At 53.9% G+C, this 20,453-nt stretch overlaps 1 protein-coding gene and 1 long non-coding RNA gene across 10 annotated transcripts; one reads left to right on the top strand and one right to left on the bottom strand.

Annotated features, from left to right (window-relative positions):
* Positions 1-3,629: 3,629 nt before the first annotated feature.
* Positions 3,630-20,146, bottom strand: ANHX (anomalous homeobox). 3 transcript variants are annotated; one of them, XM_070629457.1, is made up of 10 exons: positions 20,035-20,146; positions 17,810-18,079; positions 15,396-15,523; positions 13,206-13,329; positions 11,922-12,135; positions 11,377-11,497; positions 9,947-10,239; positions 6,379-6,526; positions 4,538-4,622; positions 3,630-4,270 (listed from the first exon to the last, which is right to left on the bottom strand). In XM_070629457.1, the coding sequence occupies exons 2-10, from the start codon at positions 18,056-18,058 to the stop codon at positions 4,184-4,186; spliced, it is 1,449 nt and encodes a 482-aa protein (XP_070485558.1). In that variant the 5' UTR covers positions 18,059-18,079; positions 20,035-20,146; the 3' UTR covers positions 3,630-4,183. The 3 variants fall into 3 exon arrangements, with proteins under 3 accessions (XP_070485558.1, XP_070485556.1, XP_070485557.1); XM_070629455.1 differs by having other exon boundaries at positions 11,922-12,842; positions 20,035-20,078; XM_070629456.1 differs by lacking the exons at positions 13,206-13,329; positions 15,396-15,523; positions 17,810-18,079; positions 20,035-20,146 and having other exon boundaries at positions 11,922-12,862.
* Positions 12,548-17,166, top strand: LOC103543634 (uncharacterized). Of its 7 annotated transcripts, none has more exons than XR_011542523.1 (7): positions 12,548-13,025; positions 14,527-14,713; positions 14,922-15,053; positions 15,168-15,242; positions 15,343-15,747; positions 16,195-16,489; positions 16,904-17,166. It is a non-coding gene; the product is annotated as an uncharacterized lncRNA (long non-coding RNA). The 7 variants fall into 7 exon arrangements; XR_011542521.1 differs by having other exon boundaries at positions 15,343-15,777; XR_011542527.1 differs by having other exon boundaries at positions 15,322-15,463.
* Positions 20,147-20,453: the final 307 nt, after the last annotated feature.

The following is a 20,453-nucleotide window of genomic DNA, read 5'->3' as shown; positions in this document are numbered from 1 at the left end:
GGGAGGACCCACCCCGAGCCACTGCTAGCTGGTGAGGAACATGGTTCAGCGGGCCCATTGCAGGTGTCCCTCAGCTCCCAGGATCTCAGCCTTGGACGTCTCTAGACACTGTCACTTATAATTTATAACTTAAAAAGTATGTATTATCTTTGGAAGGCCTTTCATATACATAAAAAGAGTGATAAAGGAAAAAAACAATTTCACCACTAAATTTTTTTTTTTTTTGAGGAAGATCAGCCCTGAGCTAATATCTGCCGCCAATCCTCCTCTTTTTCCTGAGGAAGACTGGCCCCGAGCTAACATCCATGCCCAGCTTCCTCCACTTTATATGTGGGACGCCTTCCACAGCATGGCTTGATAAGCAGTGCATAGGTCCACACCCAGGATCAGAACTGGTGAACCCCGGGCTGCCAAAGTGGAAAGTGCAAACTTAATGGCTGTGCCAACGGGCTGGCCCCTCACCACTAAAATTTTGATAATTATCTTTCCTTCTTAACCATACAGAGAAATTTTAGATTATACTGCACATAAAATGTTGAATCCTCTCTTTTTTTCACTCAGTATTAGATCATGAACATTTTACATGGCGTTAAATATGTCAGCAATTGTACATTGTACATCAGCAATTTCCATCAATGAGTCCTCCTTTATCATTTTAATACTTCTAATGTGTTATTATTCTTATTTATAAATCCTTCAATTACTTATCTTGTTGAACACTTATTTACAAGTTACTTCTATTTTAGCTGAATTTATCGTGGTTGTGTGTTTATATGTTTATCCCAAACAGAGTAAGAAATCCGAAGAAGCATGCAGGCTTTGAGACTATACGGGCTGCCACAGACCCGTGCCCCCCCATGCTGCTTTCGCTCGGTGCCGAGGTCTCACACAGACAGGGGGACAATGCTGTGTCAGCAGCATTGCTGCACAGCTCGCAGGAGAAACTGTGGTGCAGCTCAGCAGAGGCCGCGTGGTGAAGACAGCTGGGTCCCCTCCCTGCCTCTGGGACAGACTGTCGGACGCCCCCAAGATCCTGTTCACAGGGTCTCATAGGTGCTGTGTGAGGATCATGTGTTCAGCAAATACATGTTTGTTTATTAGGAATTATTTCCCATACTCTTTTCTTTGTTTTATATGCTCACAAATATATATATTTTTAAAAGGTACAATTATGAAACTAAAAGTGAATTCAAGGGGTATATATTCATTCTCTCTGAAATTTATACACCATCCAGAATGTGAAAGCAATGAAATATTTTAAAGTTCAAGACTTGTCATTACAACTTCTTCTCATTGGGGTGGGGTGGGGGGAGGTGGAAAATGAAGGCACAGGGCTCAGGGTGGAATTGTTTGCCCTAAAAATTCATTTCCTGTCTGGCTCTCCCTCTCCCTTGAGGCTGCTCTGTCCGTCTGGCTAACCTCTGAATCGCTCTCATCTGCTTTACTTCCTGGGTTGAATCCCTGGGACCTGCACTTGGAAGGGGACCCACCCTGGGCCTGGAGAGAGTGCTCAGTGTCCTTCCCACCGTGTGTCCTCGTCTGTGTCAGGTTGCACACAGCCCAGGGCTCTTGATGGAGCTGAAGGAAAAGAAAAAACCTGTGTTTCTAAGCTTCACCCAACGCATCTTTAACTTTTGAGCACATCCCTCCACCTGTGCAGATGACAGACTGACAACAGAGCCATAGTCAATGGGCACAGGTTTCAGATGTGGGAGAGTGCTGGTCCAGTCAGCAGAGGCGGGGGCCCCGGGTGAGGGGGCTGGAGACGGAGGAAGCAGTGGGCTCTCACTCCCAGCCCCTTCAGCCAGCACTGCACCACTCTCGTCTCCTCTCTGAAACAGGATGCTCTCAGAATGATTAAACCACTCAGTCCAATTTCCTGTTTGACAAATGAAATCCACTGCAGTCCAGAGTGACTCAGAGTCGGGCAACGTCATGCAGCCCTCACTCTCCTTTCATCTACAGAAGTCTCAGGTGTAAAAACTCCCATGGTGACAGAATTCAGATGTGACACTGTTGACTCCCATCCTCCATCCAGCAGTCCTGCTCACGTTGGGGTGGCTAGGGTCCTCATTTGCTGGGACGGGGGTTAGGGAGAGACTAGCTCTTGATTACTCGGGATGTAATTCAGTTGTAAACAGTGTAAGTTTTAGTATCTTTACTTTTGTGCTTTTTGTGATGCTAATGACCCATAGCAGAGTATTTTTCATGTACCATGCAATAAGACCCTATACTTTACACAGTTGCATTTTTTGGATCCTACTTATTGCATTAAGGTGACATTTTACTTTACTAGCAGTGACATTTGAACATGTGAGAGGTCCAGTGTTAGATCAGAGTCAAAATGAAAATGAAAGAAACACTGACACGGTGGAAGGAGGTGTGGGCTGTCTACTCATCTCTGCCTGTGCTGGGTAACGATCAGCTACGGCCGCACTTGGTCCAGCTGCAAGGTGCACACACAGGCGAGAGGCGGCAGTCGGCTCCTTCCTGTTCCCTGAGCTTTAGTTTCCCTAAACCCCGATAAACACCATTTTCTAGGATAGGTACATTTTCTGTAATAAAATAAGTGTTGTACTACCATTGAGTACTTATTTTATTTTGTTTTTATTGACATAACATTGGTTTATAGCACTGTATAAGTTTCAAGTGTAAATTATGATATTTTGGATTCTGTAGACTGCATTGTGTTCACCAGCAAAGTCTAGTTTCCATCCGCCACTGTACACCTGTGCCCCTTCACCCCTTTCACCCTCCCCCACCCCTTCCCCCCTAGTAACAGCAATCTGTTCTCTGCATCTGTTTGTTTACCTTCCACATTGAGAGCAGTCATACCTATCTGTCTTTCTCTGTCTGCCTTACTTCACTTAGCACAATACCCTCAAGGTCCTGAAATATCTGTGGTTTTCAGGAGCGTGGAAGGTGATCGTCCCTAAGTGGAAGTATATATATTGTTACTGCTGCTCAGACATGCGGTTTTGGTGATAAAGGCGGGATGCGATGGGTGTTAGGTCTGCAGAGTTGGGGTGAAGGAGGGAGAGGTCGAGGGCCCTTGAGCTGTGGTGGCTGAGCACAGGTCCCAGCTGAGATGCCCCCACACCCCCACAAGCTCCCAACATCTCATCTTTCAAGCGCTCCCACACACCTTTGGTTCTCAGCAGCCCCTCACTTCACATCACTGCATCTGCAACTGCGTAACTGCCTGCGCACTCCTGTGAGCCCCGAGGTACAAACCTGACCGCTCCCTGTTGTTCCACACAAGCTGCTCAGGACACATCTGTCGACTAACACGATGGGGGAGGCGAGCATCATGGGCCTATTCCTGGAGATGACAGTCCTAAGTCTCAAAGTCACCCATGTAGAGGGGGGCAGATGCACCAGGATGAACCACACTTGGCGCCCGGGGCACTGTGGGCTTGGGCAGAACCATTTCACCACCAGGGCAATTCCTTGTTCCCACAACAAAATAACTAGATAAAGAGCAGATGGCCGAGAAGTCTCCTTACACAATGGAGACACTAGAAACAATGCTACTGATGCATCGGTTACTGCACATGCATGCTATGAAATGCTGGCCAGCGACTGACGGGGGTGGGTGTCCAGGACATAAGTAAGTGAATAAAAGGGGGGAGATCAGAACATATAACTTTAATTGAATACAACATTTGTCTGGCAAACAAAATGGATGACAATGTGAGGGAAGTGCACCCTGGCCCACCCCGCCTGGCCCATCTGCAGCCACTTCCGCCTCTTGGTAGAAGCTCCCCAGACACAGAAATGTCAGAACGCTGCCCAGGCCTCACTCGCCAAGTTAACTTGGGGGAGTTTAGCCTGTCACAGGACAGGGGGAGGCGGCCAGCAGCGGCACATCTTCCTCTCTCTAGAAAGGCCCCACTGCTCAGAACCTGCCCAGGAGCTGGACCCTGTGATCTGCGCGGCCTGAGGGGAGCAGACCCACCGTTCACTCCTCATCTCATGAACATTTCTCAAATGCTTCCGCTGACAACCAAACTATTCGAACATGGCAAGGGGCTACACAGCCCTCAGTGCTTCTCAGCAGAACCCCAAGGGAACTCTGGGGGACCTCCTTTTTTCAGTCTGGATAAAACTCTCTAACTTGTGTTGAACGGCTGGATGTTACACCTGCTCCCCTGGGGCAGTGGCTGGGCTCCCGAGGGGCAGCTCAGCCCAGGCTGCCCCCCGAGAGCTCAAGTAGTACCCTGGCTCCCCAGAAGGCATCGCTGGAGGCCTGGCCATCGGGCCACTGCACCTGGAAAGCCAACATAGCGTTATACATGGAGGCACCCTCTGCCTGGCCCCGCCTTCCCACCGGGGCACCTCTGACCCTGGGACGCACCACCTCTGGACTCAGTAAGAAACACTGCCCCAGACACCTGCCCCGCAGCTCCCATTCCACTCTTCCAGCCTCGAGGCATCCCTGCCGCCTGCTCATCTCTGCCTGACTTACTCACTCCAAAGGCACCAGCTGAGGATCCAGTACTTAGGAGGGAAACCCACGGTCACAGGAGGGCCTCACCTGGCTGGAGGGCAGGGGCTGGCTCAGCTCCATGGCGGACACAGGGCCAAGGAAGGTGGACGGGGCCGGTGTCAGCTCTGGGGGGCTGGAAAAGGGACGTGTCATGGCTGGGCCCTGTTTCAAGGGAGTACCAGGTCACACTGTCCACTTACTGGACAACATGACCTGAGAGCTCTGTGCACATCAGGAGCCCTTGCAGGCACTGGACACTCTTCAGAAACTGTCTCCTCCCGCAGGGCTCTCAGGTATGCAGGCTACTCGAGGGGCCGGTGTGACACCTCGAGCAGGTGGCTCAGGTGGGTCAGAGAGCATGTCAGAGCAGACTCACAGAGAAGGGGACAGGAAGCACAAACGTGAAGGAAGAAAGGCCACAAAGAAGGGACAGGCCTGGGGTGTAAAGGAGACAAGAGGCCATTAGGACCAAATCAGGCGGAGGAGCAGGGAGAGCAGGAAAGGTGACAGGTGCAGCCACTCAGGGCAACAGTGGCAGTTCCTCAAAAAAGGCAAAGGCCAGCCAGTCCACTCCTAGGTGTACACGTGCCCAGGGACATGACGGCAAACATGCAGACTGACACGTGTCCAGGAGTGCTCACAGCGGCCAAAACTGGAACTCCCAAAAGGCCGCCAACAGCTGAAGGGTCGACAAACTGTGGTCCCTCCACCTCAGTGAACAGGACTCAGCAGTAAGAGGGAGAACTGCGGGTACACGCAGCTCCAGGGGTGAACCTCGAAGCAGCAAGGCCAAGCGAGAGGAGCCAGACTGAAAAAGGGTACCTACTGTCTGATTTCGTCCATACAAAATTCTGGAAAATGCAGCTAAAAAAATTAGATCCGTGGTCCTGGGGGTGGGGGGTTGAGGGGGGTGGGAACGACCTATGTGGCTCATGACCTTCAGCACCATTATGGTTTCAGAAAACCGTCATTTGTACCATCTAAACATGCTGGTTTACTGTATACAATTACACCTCAATGAAGCTGTTTTTAAAGAAAAAATCAAGGTCATTAGATCAGAGCAAAGATGGGCTGGGGCATCAGAGTCCAAGGGTGGGACGGCCAGTGAAGGCCAAGCAAGCCACGAGGGGACCCTGTGGTGCAATGTGCTCCGTCACAGCTCCCCATCACAAATGGAGAAGCGAGTCCATCTGCCCGGCCTGGACTTTCTCGCCGTCTGGCTGTTTCAGCAGAGCCTGTGCCGGGGGACTGCCCCCCGCCTCTCGCAAGTCCCCTGTAATTCTCCCCTCACTAGGCACCTGGCCTTCAGCTCCCAGATTAGGGAGACCCTGAACCCTGGGGACCTGGTCCTGGCAGCCCCCATGGAGAGTCCCTCTCCACCAGAGGACCTGTCACGCTCCTCCGTCCCTCCTCTCTGCCTCTGCAGTCTCCTGGCCTGTTGTCCTGGTCCCCACAGACCACAGTCCATAGCACGTAGGCTGTTCAAGCCTTTCCAAGCCCCTTCAAAACCACAACGTGGAATATAAAATCAGGATCTTTATGCTGCTCAGAAACTCTGAAATCCTTTGTCTGAGAAAAAGAAAATGCTAGAAAGAGGCTGCTGGGGACCAGGGAGATCTTAGGGAAGAAGTGAGGCCTGAGCAGCATCCCCAGATGGAGGCCCATGTCTGCTCTGATGTTTGCAGGTGTTCTTCTGTCTAAGGGAAAAACCACCCTCTTCTTTTGGTAGATGCAGGCCAGGGGAACTGTGTAGTGTCCAGAAACCGAGAAGGAAGGGACTCAATCTGCACCGTCTGAGACGGTGAGTCTATAAACCAGGCACTACCCTTACCACAGAAAAAGAAACCGTAGAAAGCTTCGCCAGAGCCCGGTGGCGCTGTGGGGCTTACCTCTGGGTGAGGATGAATTCAGGAGCCGGTGGCGGTGGCTGTGTCACCAGGAAGCTGCCCTCCTGTCGTTCTGCTTGGCCACCACTCGTGCCTGGACACTCCTCCAGGTACGTGCTCTGGGGATTGCCACTGGGCGGGGCCGCAAATCCTGATTGGGAAGAAATTTCATATCCCAGTGCTGGGAGGAGCTAGCACAGCCCACATGCAGCCTGACCAAGACCTGCCCAGAGAGGCAGCGTCCAGCCTCCCAGCCCCAGGCCTCAGCCTCCTTCTCCGAGAAGGGAACAGCCACTACTGCTGACCTCAGTGGCCTCCTCAGGATTCCAGAGACCAAAACGAAGTCAAATTTTGCTGACTTCCAATTTTCCTTTGTCATTCCAGACCTCACACCGGCCCCCAGCAGCAAACACTGGGAACCCACATCTGTCCACACCGCTGCTGCCATGGAGGACGGGGCGGGCACAGTCCACTTCTCTCAGGATCTCTCGTGCTGGTTCATCAAAGGCTGGGCTGCCAGCCCTTGGCTGTTTTCATTTTTAGCTTTTCTCTTAGGTTTCACCATGATTTCACTGAGGTGCAAGGTGTCACTACCTCATTTCACTCTCTCAACTTAAGACGTTTCAGAGAATATCTCAGAATGCCTTACACTTTTAAAGACAAGCCACTGTGGATTTGATCAGTTCTGGGTTGACAGACATTTAGGAGCAAAGTGAGCTGAGAAGGAAGGTTCGTTTCTGTGCTGAGCCTACCAGGTGGTAAACCTAACCTAAGAGTCCCTGACCTCAGAGCCAGAATCACAGGCAAGCAGGTCAGGCTCACACTGCCCTCCCTCCTGCCGGCCAGCTGCCCAAATCTTCTCAGACCAGGGAGCCTTCCTGGCCATTTGCTATGTGACTCTACCTCCACTTTCTGCTGTGTCCTCCTTCCTGCAGAACTCTAGAGATAATGTGAGGCACATGAAACACAGCTCAAGTGCTAATTTGAACATTTCTGGTTCAAACATAATAGACCAATGGGTTATAGTTTCTTCATCAAAAGAAAGAGAAGTAAAAAGCCACAAGCTAAGAACAAAGGGAGCGTCACGGTGGGGGGGTAATTAGCAGCTGGGTGTGTCCAGTCCTGCAGACTCAGGCACAAGTACAGTCCCATGATGGTAGGGCATCTGAACGCAGGGCAGGGGCTGAGCCTGAAGGGAGGGAGGGAGCAGTGAGGGCGAGCAGGCTCCGTCCTGGTGCTCGGCAGTCAGCAGGGAAGCTCGCCAATTCCCAGAGAGCACCACCTGCCCAGGGGCCGCACCTGGTGTGAAGACCAGCTCCCCTGGTCCCAGTGCCAGTCGGCCCCTGAGTGTCCCCACTCCAGCCTTGTCAGCAAATACGGACAAGCAAATATGAGTCTCTGAGAGCGAAAAAAAAATGGGCAGCAAGAAACGAAAGACCAATGTGGTCACACTGAAAAGCTGCCCCAGAGGACGAGTCCCCAGGTTCCTTCCTCTCTGTGGCCCCTCACCTGCCCTATGTAAGGAAAGGCCAACATCCACAGCCCCAGTACTCCTGCCTTCAGACAACATAGCATAGTTTTTTGAAACATCTAATTAAGATACTCAGAGAAATATAAAATATTGCATCTATAAAAAGTAACAAGATCTATTAAGAAAGGAAAATTCAGAGATGAGAGCTTAGAATTTTCTTAGAATATATAACTGTCAAAACAAAGGTGTTAAAACAAAATAAAATACTGGAAGACAGAGTTTAAGAAATACTCCCCCAGGGTCAGCCCCAGTGTCCTAGTGGTTAAGTTCGGTGCACTCCACTCTGGTGGCCCAGGTTTGGTTCCTGGGCGTGGACCTACACCACTCGTCCATCACTGGCCAGGCTGCGGCAGTTGCTCACATACAAAAAGAGGAAGAGTGGCAGCAGATGTTAGCTCAGGGCACATCTTCCTCAGCAAAAAAACTCACAAATAAATGAAAACCAAAAACACATACAATAAAAAGGAAAGGAAAATATAAGAAAAAAAAGCATTTGGGGAGATTGGTCTAGGATTTCCAACATCCAAATAACGTCGGGGCTCTAAAAAGAAAACTGAGAACATGGAGGGAGAAAATTATCAAAGAAACTATCAAAGAATATTATAACAAATGCACACAGCTTAAAGGAGAACTTGTTCTCTTGTTCTTTAAATTGAAAGGCTTAACAGCACAGCGAATTTAAAAAAACTCACACCTAGGACCATCACTATGAAATTTCAGAACGCCAAGACTTAAAAAAAAAAACTCCAGGAAAGAAAACCCAGGCAACCTGTAAGGGAGTAAGCACCAGGGAAAGTGTGACTTCTCCACAACACTAGACGCCACACTGATATGATGCCTTCAAAGTGTGAAGGGAAACAGTATTTTAAACTCAGAATTCTGTCCCTAGCAAACTGCTAATCAAATGTGAGGGAAGATAAAAGACAATTTCAGAACATGAAAGGACTCAGAAAATTTATCTTACAGGCACCCTTTCTTGCAAAGTTAATTGAAGGCATTCTCCAATTTAACAGGAGTCAAGAAAGAACAAGATCTGCAATTCAGGAAACACTGGAGCAAACCCAGGGAAGCGATTCAATGAGCTCTGGGATGACAGCTCCGTCCCAGACCCAGGGAGACATCACTCAATGGGGAAGGAGCGCTCCCAGCAGCAAGTCTTCAGAGGGGACTGACGGATGTGATAAAAGCAGGCAATGTAAGAAAAAAAGGCAACTGGAAACTCTAAGACAACATATATATTACCATAGAAGACTGGGAAATCTTGGTGAAAGGCTGACTTCATAGTGCCAATATCCTCACTAAAAGGTGGGATGTTGGGGTGAGCCCTGTGGCACAGTGGTTAAGTCTGGAGCACTCCACTTCAGTGGCCTGGGCTCACTGGTTTGGATTCCAGGCTTGGACCTCCACCACTTGTCAAGCCATGCTGTGGCGGCAACTCACATACAAAATAGAGGAAGACTGGCACAGAGCTTAGCTCAGGGCCAATCTTCCTAAAGCAAAAAGAGGAAGATTGGCAACAGATGTTAGCTCAGTGGGATGTCACAAGATGTTACTGTATTTGGTGGATGAAATACATATCTAAACATGTATTCTTTAAAGGTATTTATATCTACTATGATAACTAAGAGAGAAATTAAAATATTTCCACCATGAGATGAGATGAGTGGAGGAGGGAGAGCTAAGCAGCTCAGCTCTCCTCAGCTGCAGCCACGGGGACGGCGAGCGAGGTGGACTAGACTGGAAAGTGCAGGGGTGGCAGCTGGTTCATTTCATTAGCTCTTTCCTCACTGTCTTATTTTCCAGACGTGTATATCTTATTTTGCAAAATAAAATAACGAGAAGTATCTGGGATGTTTGCAGGACAAGCTTCTGTTCTAACTGCACTGGTTGTGGGATCAAGTGGAAAGTTCTGACCTGAATCAAACACGTGGGATTCAAGCAGAAAGTTCTGACCCTTGCGCACTTCTGCCCCCTCAAATGGGACACAAGTAGCTGTAGCGTCTGGTGCAGAAACTCATGGTCTGTCTGGAGTGGACCCACCTGTGGGGCTGGGCTCACTGAGGGCAGCGATGGACACAGACACGGCAGCATCTGCGGGGCGCATCATGAAGTCCAGCCCGTGACCGTGGACCAGCTGCCCAGTCTGGAAGGAAACTTCTTTGGAGGACGCCAGTGCAAGGGACATCAGCCATGACTCAGGGGCAGCCAGCGAGGGGTCCAGCATGTCACTGCTGGCAGCCAGAGGGCAGAGGCCAGAGCCAGGGCAGACGGTGGGGAGACTGGCAGGACCGTGGCCAGGCCCCTCCTGGTATATTTCAGCACCCTGCAGAGACCTGGGGAACACAGTGGACACCATCCCTTGGTGGGCAGAGGCTCCTCAGGCCGGGGCAGTGGGGCCTGGGAGGAGACTCCAGCCCAGTTTGGAAATCTGGGTTCCTGAATCAGTTCAGCAACTGACATCCCTAATCACCCAGCACATCCCTAGTCACGCTGCCTTCACTGTTCTCCCTGCAGCTGCAAGGGTTCTAGAGACACTTAAAGAACACTATTACTGGAAACCTATGATACGTTAGCAGTTTATGTACAAGGACCTTCAATAAAGCATTGTTCAACAATATTGAATGCTGAAAATGAATAGGCTAAGCCTAACAGTGGAATGAACAGATAATGACTATCTAAAGGAATATGAGGCAGCAGTTGATAATAATTTAAAGAATTAACATTCCACAAATGCTCACTGTGTCTCGGATAGTGCCCTTGTCTTTTGTCAACACCTCCCTACCACCACCCCTATAATCTTATCAACAACCTGCAGGGCAGGTCCTATCGCTAGCCCCATTTCACAGGTGAAAGAAGCGAGGCACTGTGAGGTTACAGGAATCTGTCTGAGGTCACACACCAGGTCAGAGCCAGCCTGGATATGAGGTGCCAGGCCCCAGTACTGTCACGAGAGAAGCTGATATCACAGCACTAAGTGGAAAAAGAGTGCACAGCTTGATGGTTACACAAGCCTGGGCCTGACCCCTAGTCCTGCTGCTGGCCAGCACTTGCCTTACCCTTGCACCAGGTTTGTGCCTTGTAGAGCAAGGGAAAGCATTTGGACAGTGCCTGGTAGGAGGAACTCAAGAAATACAAACCACAGAAAATACTAGAAATAAACAAACCACAAAGACAGCTGAACTTGCCTTCAGGAGGCAGATCTGCACGTTTTCCTAGCTGTCTTCTCCATTCTCCAAAATATACATGAAGCCAGGCTGTGAAACAGGCTCCAAGGAGGAAGTGTGCAGGTCCCTGAAGTAGGTTCCTTGCCAGTGGCCCCACTACCCCTGGGGTCACAGCTGTCTGTGCTCAGCTGTCACTGACCTGGTCCCAGTGTGTGCCCCAGCAATTCCACGCCAGGCCAGGTCTCTGACCGAGGATGGGGGAGCTGAACAAGGAGATGGTCACACAGCCTGTGGGAATGGCAGTACCTGGAAGCCAGTGGCTTTGGCATAGTCTCATCTCCAGAAAAGTCCAGGGACAGGGCCAGCGGCTCCCATGGCTCTTGGGTGGTCTCCGGGGACTGTACAGGCCCATTTTCTTCGCGTCCTCCTGAAAGCCAATCAGATGGGAACGGGGCTCTGCGATGCTCGAGCCCCAGCCGCCTGCCCAGGAGGTTAAGAGCAGCCCCGCTGGCCTGAAAACGGTGTCGCCACCCAAGCATCCCAAAATTCTTTGTTTGTCCCTTGATCTGAACCCAGGACACCCTAAAGCCTGGCGTTTGGCTCACTTCCTAAATCTACTCACTGACTTGTGGCCCTGGCCCCAAAGTAACCTCTAAACGCGAAAGGGCGGCCGCAGCCCCGCCTGGGCCCACCCTGAGCCCAATCCGAGCCTCTGCTTCAGCGGTCTCGCTCCGGACAGGCTGAAAGCCGAACGTGCGGACTGGGGTGGGGGGACTGCCCCTGCACCAGAGGGGCCCTACCTAGGCCTGGCCCCAGACCTGAGAGGGTGCCGGGGCCCTCGGGCCACTCACCTGACCACAGAGGCCGGTCCCCACGTCCGGAACCCAGGTCGGGGCAACTTGACGGCCGCGGGGCGACCGGGCCCCTCGCCCCCGCGCCGGCGTCTGCGGCCGCGTCCGGGGCTGGCTCCGCGCGCTGGAGAAGGGCCCGCTGGCGCCGCCGGTAATTGGCGAACCAGTTGTAGACCTGCTCCGCGCTCAGGCTCGTCTCCGAGGCCAGCCTCTCCTGCCCGAACGACACGGCCTCTAGCCCCGCTCCCGGCGGCCCCACCGGGAAGGCTCTCCGCGGGCCGGGGACAGGGAGCGGCCGGGCGCCGACGGACCCCGCAGACGGCCACCCAGAGAGGGGGGACTCGGGCAGAACCGGCGGAGCCGGAGCTTCCCGCCGCCAGCACCCAGACCACGTGGGCGCGCCGGCCCGCGATCGCCTCGAGCAAACTGCGCCTTCAACCTTCTCAAGAGACAGCCCCACCCCCAGCCGTCCACTGCCCACGGCGCAGAGCGCTGGATTGGAGGGCTGAGAAAGGTGGGCGGGGTGACTACTAGGAGAACCATGCCGATTGGACAGTAGAGAGATGCGGGAGGGGCGATCGCTGGGACAGCTCTGATGATTGGATGGGGAGAGAAGTGGGTGGAGCAAACACAGAAGAGCCCCGCTGATTAGACAGCGCAAAGACGCCGGTGAAAAGAGCGGGCCCAGATTTCTGAACCCCGCGAAATTCCCGCCTGCCCACCTGGCCTCTTCTCGCGACCTTACCCCACCCCGCGCATCCCTCCTCCTTTCAGGGACCGGGGACGGCGCCCACGAGCCTCGGCAGGCACTGGGCTCCGCGGCCATCTGCCTGCCCGACGCGGGAAGCTCCACGGAGGCAGATACTCGACTCTTCTCACCCTGGTACCCGGGCCTGGCCGCAGTGGGTGTTCAGTGAACATCTGTTGAAGCCACACCGACTGGGGATATTATGACCCCACGTGAGGAAACAAAAGGCTTTACGTCTGCCCGCTGGACGGCCAGGGGCTGCACGCCAACGAGCTCCTGTTCCCATGAGAGTTCAAGGAGAGGCGGAGACCACCAGTGCCCCGGCAGACAGACCACTCGGGAGGCCGGGGGCGGGGGTAAGGCTGGTGTTGCCTAAGGGACTGTCACCTAAGGGTGGTGGTATCTCCTAACGATGGTGTCCCCTAAGAGTGGAGTGTCACCTAAGGGTGAGGGGACAACTGAGGGTGGAGGGTCCCTTAAGGATGGAGTGGCAGCTAAGGGGAGGGTTAGCTGGCCTCCGTCTTGTCGGCTCTTACCCGCTCAGCCTTACTGGGGTTAGCGCTCACTCCCGAAGCGAAATCATGCAGCTTCTGGCGAACCTCTCTGGGAAAGTTCCGGCTCTTCAGGCCGCCCGGACAGAGGGAGGGGGGCGGTGGGTTCCTGGATGAGGACAGTGAGGAGGTGGTTACAGACACCCCTTCTCCTGGATGCAGTTCATGTGCTCCCAAACACCACGCTCCCTGGACTGCCTCACGTCTCACTAGCCACTCCTCCTTGCCTGGCTGTGTGCTACAAATCCCAGGGGTCTGTCCCCTGAACAAGGGAGGGGCCCAGCGTCAGCTCAGCCCGTACTGTGCTCCACACTCTCACAGTGGTCTCACCAGGGTTTCCAGGACCACTCACTGAGATGCCAAAGCTAACCAATGGCCAATAACTCTTGAAACTGGATGATGAGGATGTTGAGGTTGCTTATGCTATTCTCTTTACTGTTGTATATATTTGAATTTTTCCAAAAGAAAAAAGTGACATATAAACAAATAGCACCTATCCATACAAAACTTGATATCCAAACACCAACTGAGCAAATCCCCATGGATGTCAAAAATGCATGCCACACACCCACAAACCAAATGGAGCTCGGTCCCCGACTCTCCAGATCTTGCCCCAGCCCACATGCTGTGTATCTCGGTGACAAACCACCACGTTCCAGCCAATCAAGCCAGGAGCCCTGGAGTCCAGCTTCATTCTGTCTTACCTCCTCCAATACATCCAACCCATCAGCAAATACTCCAAAATCTGTCCCGACACAACCCCTCTCTGGCCACTCCCAGAGATGCTAAGAACCTCCTGCCTCTGCTCTTGCACTGAGCATTTGCTGTAACTCCCATGTCACTCCCTCTTTATGCCCCCAGGGACTGCCGTCTGTGCTCAGGCCTCTCCTCCAAAGCTGGGACAGACCTGTGCTGCAGCCCCTTCCCCAGAGCAAAGAAGCAATGAGTCACAGTCCTCTTCTGAATGCATTCTCCATCTAGTGCTCCTCACTCTGAATTATGGGACCTCCCTTGTTTCCTTGTCTACCGTCCATCATCCACACCCAACATCAGCTCCAGGAGAGCAGGTCCCAGTCTATATCACCAACACCTCCAGTGGCACCCAGCAATCAGGGACCTCTCCACAAACTCTGCATGCTGGTCCCCAAATCATTTACTTCACTGAATTGCACTCTGGCAGGCCGTCAGCACCAAATGGAGGGACATGACTGCATCCCTGAAGACCCCAATGCTGATTAGCTGCCAGGCTTCCAGGACATATCTCACTCTATTTGGTCCAAAAGAAATCCATCTCTTTTTCTCCCAGTAACCAGGCCATCAACCAGGGCTCATGGCTCAGGAATCCTCTGCCGCTTGAGCTGTCAGGAGCTCAAAGCAAGATCTGAAGCCCCTCCTGGCCAGTGGGGAACACCCAAGATCAACAACAAAGGCTCTACCATCTCAGTGTCTGGGCTGGAGTGCTGGGTTTGCATCTCTCCTGTATGCAACCTTAGGCAAGTTACTAACCTTTCTATGCCTCAGTTTCCTCATCCATGACTGGTAATGACAGTAATAATAATAATTAGTAGTCACACTGCTTACTCAGTGCTGAAAATGGTCATGGTGGTAATTAGTATTAACATCTGTTCAACATCCATCACATGCCAGGCATGTATCTCATCTAATGCTTGCAGCACTCTCATCTTTATCTCTCTTTAAAAGGTCCTGCAGCCCTGAGGGGCAGTGCTGGGATTCAGGCTGGGCCACCTGCAGAGCCTGACAGTGGGGACTAGATGCCCTGAGGCACATGTGCTGGGTGGCTCCCACGGGAGGAGGAGACAAGACGAGAGTGAGGTGAGGTGCCCACCCACTGACTCCCTCCCTGGGGGCCTCACTGGTGGGCAGTGGCTCCTGCTACAGCTGGAACTCTGCCTCGCTCCTGGGAACAGCTGGCTCTCCTTGCCCCAGAGGTGCAGGCAGGAATAGGCCACGGCCGGCTGAGAGGTGGAGAGCATGGCTCCAAGTCGGGCACGCTGGCAGCAGGTGAGCCTGTTACCTTTTGACTGTTACTGCTTCATCTGACTTTTCTGGCCCTGATCTCCCTTCCTCTATCTCACCTCAGCCGTTCTGTGGTTTTGGACAGCACATCCCTTGGGAGCCGCAGAGAATAAGCACAAATGAAGGCCAGCAGTGTACCTCTTCCTGCAGCGGAACTTCTGCACCGGGGTCAGCGTGGCCACACCCAGCCTCTTCATGACTAGACGGTAGTGAATGTCATTCCAGAGCTGCACCAGCTCCTGGCTGCCTCCTGGCACCCGGCAACCCTACCGAGAAAGCCTCCTGAGACCTGGCCACCCTCGCCCACCCTGGAGTACCGGCATCTGACCCAACCTGACCCTGGGAGGAGCTGCTCATTGATGCGCCAAGCCATAAGGGCAGGAGCCATATGACCAGCATGCCAATCCCCACCAGGTTCCATAGTGACCCTGGTGGCCCCACCGGCCACCCACTCACCTCTGCCCTTCAACCCTCCCATGAAGCACATGAGGTCAGCACAGCTCTCAGTCACTCCCTACAGGTGAGGGGCACGAGGCAAGGGGAAGGCCAGTAACTGGCCTGTGGCCACACAGCACAGAGAGGCAGAGCTGCGATTAGAACCACACAGTCAGATTTGAGGGTCTGAGGATTGACCCATGTCTTACGTGAATGGCCTTTTTCTCCCACCAAGCAGGGCTGAGCCCCTAGGTGCTCAGCGAGCGCATTCTGAGCCAAGTGGGATGGAGGGGTCCAGGTCTGTGCCCGGTGACAGCTCACCGATCCACTGTGACTTATTCCCATGCCCAGACTTTGGAGATGGCCAAGGACACCCAGCACTGGCCTCCCCTGGGACACAGCCCCTGTGGTCAGTGTGTGTGGTTCTTGCCTTTAACTCCAGTGTTCCCAGAACCATCTTGCGGAGGGAGGTACTGGGAATCATCTAGCTTTCTCTCCACAGCATCAGACAAAGCCCACTGTGCTGGGCTGCGGCTTGCCATCTCCAGCCTGGATGCAGCCATCGGCTGAGGGCACAGGTCAAGGAACCCATACGGGACCCTCCCTGCCCACAGGACTTGGCCCTGAGCCAAAGATGCCCTTTCTTGGCGTGGTGGCCCATCATATCACTCAGGTCTCAGCCACACGTCACCTCCTCAGAGACTTCTGGATCATTCTGACTGAGTTTGTACCCTCTCCTGGGAGTTTTCATCGCTGGTGTCATTCACACACTTCATCACCGACTGCCTTCACAGCAGGTATTACGACTCCAGCTGTGTGTTCCCTTGTTTGTTCACTTCATCCGTTTATTTTGATGGATTTGAAAAACCAAGCCCCTCTTATGTTGCATGTGTCACGTTGGGTGTTGAGAATCCTGTAATGAGCCAAACCAAGGCGGCTCCTCCATCATTGGGGCCTGCGGTGCAGAACCAGGAGGCACACGAAACACAGGCTGACAAATAAATAGGCTTCTAATTATGAACTGAGGAAGGAGCAACAGAGGGGGGAACGAGGGGCTGTACTGGAGAATAAGGGAGCAGTGCCTAGACAGGGTGACCTTTAAAGAAGAAACCAGAAAGGTAAGAAGGCACCAGCCACACAAAGAGCCAAGCACCAGCCTCTGGCAGAGGGAATGGCACATGCAAAGGTCCTAAGACAAAGAAATATCTCAGGAGTTCTAGGAACAGCAAGGAAGCTGGCACAGTCACTGTGGAGGAAGCCGGGGCTGAGTCTGGAGATGAGCCTGTGGAGCAGGCAGACTCAGATCGCAGGCAGGCGCACACCGTGGTCCCATCTGCAGTTTTAAAACTCTCTCTGGCCGATACGTGAGGAACAGATCAAGGGAGCAGGAGAGGACATAGGGAGAGTGGCCAAGAGGACATCACATGGCTTGGGGGGGTGAGGAGTGGAAATAAAAAGAACTGGAAAGAATTGAGTATCTTGTAAACTCAGCATGGACTGTAATATGGGGTGAAAGAGGGAAAAACTCGCCCATAAATCCCTTATTTGAAAACCTTTGAGCCAGAAGTATTTTGGAATTCAGAACTTCTCAGATTATAGGAAGTACTGGTATGTACTACATAGTATGCACCACGCCAGTGTAATCTGGGGCAGGCAGCACCGCAGAATCAAACATACCAGTATTTAGGAAGCCAGATGTACCACAGTCACATTAAGGGAATAAATAAAGACCATAAATAGCTTCACATCAATGCAGGTCAGGTTTTGAGGTCAAATGAGTTGAGGTTCCAAGTACCACCAGATGAGTGACAAAGACTTTTCCTTTCAAAGTTCTTGATGGCCGACCTGCAGCTAAGGGGCTGAGATCTGGGTCTGACTGTCTGTCTCGCTGACTTAGATGCCAGTTCTCCAAGCCAGGACCCCCACTCCATATGGATTCGACAAGTGAATACTTTGGTCTCGCATTACCAGCCTAGTCAGACTTAGTCAAGTGAGAGTGGACCACCCCACTCGGTGCACAGCACCCCTCGCCAGGCTGTTGCTGACTTCCGGGCATTCCCATCGTGTGGGATGGCAGCAGCTGCCTGTCTCTGTGCACCCCCCGAGACCAGTCCTACCTCCAGCAGCCGGCAGGCGTCCTGGTGCTGCTCCTGCTGGGCCAGCACGCGGGCGCACACCAGGGCCACATCCGCGTTGTCCAGCAAGTACAGGCGGAGCTGGCTGTCCAGCAGGGCTGAGACCAAGGGCTGCACCTGGGCGGGGTCGTCCTGGAGGTCACGGCACAGCCTGCCTGCGAGGGTCACCAGCTCTGCCAAGGGAGGGCCGGAGCCCTCACTCCCCCTCAGCAGGTTCAGGAAGCTCTGCATCCCGAGTCAGGTTGGGCCCCTCTGCAAACAAGAGGGCAGTCATGACAACAGCCAGCACTCACCACAGGCTGATGCGTCAATCTTCAGACCAACCCCACAAGGTCCCTCCTGCCACAGGCCCTTGTAACATGGCAATAGTAAGAACTCACCCTGGAAAAGGCGGGGGGCATCAGATGCTCACCAAAATTTCCTGTTAGTCCCTGGTTGTGTGCCCAGACTGAGCCAGGTGCCATCACTACAGCAGTCCCCCCTCACTCCTCTGGAGCTTCCACGGATTCCCGGTGCCCCGGGAATTCCCACAGGCCCCACCCAGGTCCTCTGACATCCGCCATGTTCTTACACACAAGGTAATCACATTCTGTATCTCTCCTTCTTGGGGCCCAGTAGGGCAGGGACTGTGGACGTTAGGGTCATCAGATTTCCCCAGCCTTTGCCAGATGGATGCCAAGGCCTCGCAGAGCACTCAGGAGGTGCCCTGGGCAGACTGTTTGCATTCCTGCAAAGAGGGGCCATGGGGCCTGAGGGAGCAGGAGCAGCACCACCTGGTTTTAGCTGTTTTAATCTTGGGGGAAAAAAACAAACAAAAAAAAAAAAACCCCAAAACTTGTATTTGAAAAACACAAAGATTTAAAGGTTGCCCTAATGCCACAAATTAAAAAAAAAAAAAAAAAAACTATGCAGAGGAATGAAGACTGCTGGGCCTCCCTGTGCCTGGTTCTGCTGAGGGGAGGCACCTCCACCTTCAAACTGAGCTGTTCCCCTCTGCCAGGCAAAGACAAGGCTGAGAGGGGCGGCAACCCTCAAGGTCCAGAGTGGGGACCCCAGCGGGCTGGCTTCAGTGTCCAAGCAGGGAGTACTGATCCATTACATCCCCAAATCCCACTCTGCTATGGTCCATCTACTCTGCCCCCCCACACGTGTAAGCTATGGCAAGTTAGACTCGAAGGCTTTGTGAATTTTCCTTTTTTATACCAATCTGACTATGTGTACATGCGCCAATTTCTAGCAGCAGAGAGACTGCTTATGCCCACACTTACTCTGGCTAGTACCACAGCATACTTCCTAGTCCACACGCACGGACCTGCACAGCATCCCGTGAAAGGAGGCGCCGTAGCTCGTTTAAACACCTCCCTACCCGTGGAACTGAGGCAGCAGGCTAGACACTGGTTTTTCAAACATAACACCTTTGGTTCGCCATTACTCTTCCTTCTATGGAACAGACCCCTGGGAGCGAGGTTAAGGGCAGTGCTATAGGACCTCTCCGTGTTTAGTACAGGCTGCCAAACTGCTTTCCGCAAAGGTGGTGAGAATCTGCGCGCCAGGATGCTGGGGACCGGCCTGTGAGCGCCCCCTGACAAGAGCTGGCCTCAGCTTCCAGTTCTTTCAGCCCCGCCCCGCCTGTCCGGTCCAGGGGGCCGCGCTCCCGTCTACGCAGCCACTTCCCAGCTTTAGTGCCGTGTCACCGAATCCTGATTCGGGGCCCCGCGTTTCTCCCCGTCCCGCCGGGCAGGAGGTCCCGCACCCCGCGTCCCCCGAGGGGGCCGAGGCTCCAGGGCTTCGATCACGCGGCGAGAGAAGGGCTCCTCTCAGGACCCCAGGTTCTTCCAGGGCCGACCCCCCACCGGCTCCAGAGAGGGCGGGAAAGAGGCTAAGGGCCAGGTCTATGCAGACCACACCCAGGAGTTCAGGAAGTAAGTGGGTTCCTGGGGCACCCCGGACACTGAGGGCACCCGGCCCTGGGCAGGGACGGGGGTGACGAGCGGGGACAGGTGGCTCTGCCGGGCGGCCTGACTCAGGCACCCCCCGCCTGGCTCTGGCCTGGAGCCCGCGTACCTTTCGGGGCGATGCTCCCCCGCGGAGGCCGAGATGTCTGCCCCGGCGGCTCCGCTCTCGGCGCCGCGGGGCCCACCCATGCCCCCCGCCCAGCGACCCCCGCCCCGCGCCCCGCGCCCCGCGCCCCCCGCCCTCCGACTCACCCTCGCCCGCGCCCTCTCCCCACTTCCGCGCTCGGCGCGCACGTGCTCGGCCCGCACCTCGGGAGGAGGCGCCGCGGCGGCGGCGGGGCAGCGAGGAAGGCGAGGTCGCTACAAAGTATCGAGGACGCGGCCAATCCCAGCGAGGGCCCCGCCCGGCGACCCGGACCTCGGGGCCTTCTCCCCCGCGCGCTTGAGGCCGGGGGGTCTGGAGGCTTGGGGCGGGTTCTGGGGCAGCCGAGAGGTTCTGCGGGGCCAAGGGTTCCTGCGGTCTGTGGGATCCCGGGGGCTGCAGGGGATCGGAGAGGTTCGGGAGGCCCCAGGGCTCTGAGGGTCTGTGCGATCCGAGGGACTGCAGGGGATCCCAGAGGTTGGCGGGGGGGGCGGGGGGGGCGGGGGGGGCGGGGGGGGGGTTCCGAGGC

This window comes from Equus przewalskii, chromosome 7, assembly GCF_037783145.1.
Source record: "Equus przewalskii isolate Varuska chromosome 7, EquPr2, whole genome shotgun sequence".
Classification (NCBI taxonomy): domain Eukaryota; kingdom Metazoa; phylum Chordata; class Mammalia; order Perissodactyla; family Equidae; genus Equus; species Equus przewalskii.
The sequence above is the reverse complement of the archived record's forward strand: the minus strand, read 5'-3'. Positions and strand labels throughout refer to the sequence as shown.

Bases quoted from the DNA above. Each gene is read 5' to 3' on its own strand.
- ANHX (XM_070629455.1), bottom strand. From the start codon at position 12,747: ATGGCCGCGGAGCCCAGTGCCTGCCGAGGCTCGTGGGCGCCGTCCCCG. The intron at 11,498-11,921 runs GTGAGTGGCCCG...ATTGGCTTTCAG, and splicing joins GGACCGGCCTCTGTGGTCAG to GAGGACGCGAAGAAAATGGG. The intron at 4,271-4,537 runs GTGAGGCCCTCC...TTGGCTTTCCAG, and splicing joins AGCCCCTGCCCTCCAGCCAG to GTGCAGTGGCCCGATGGCCA.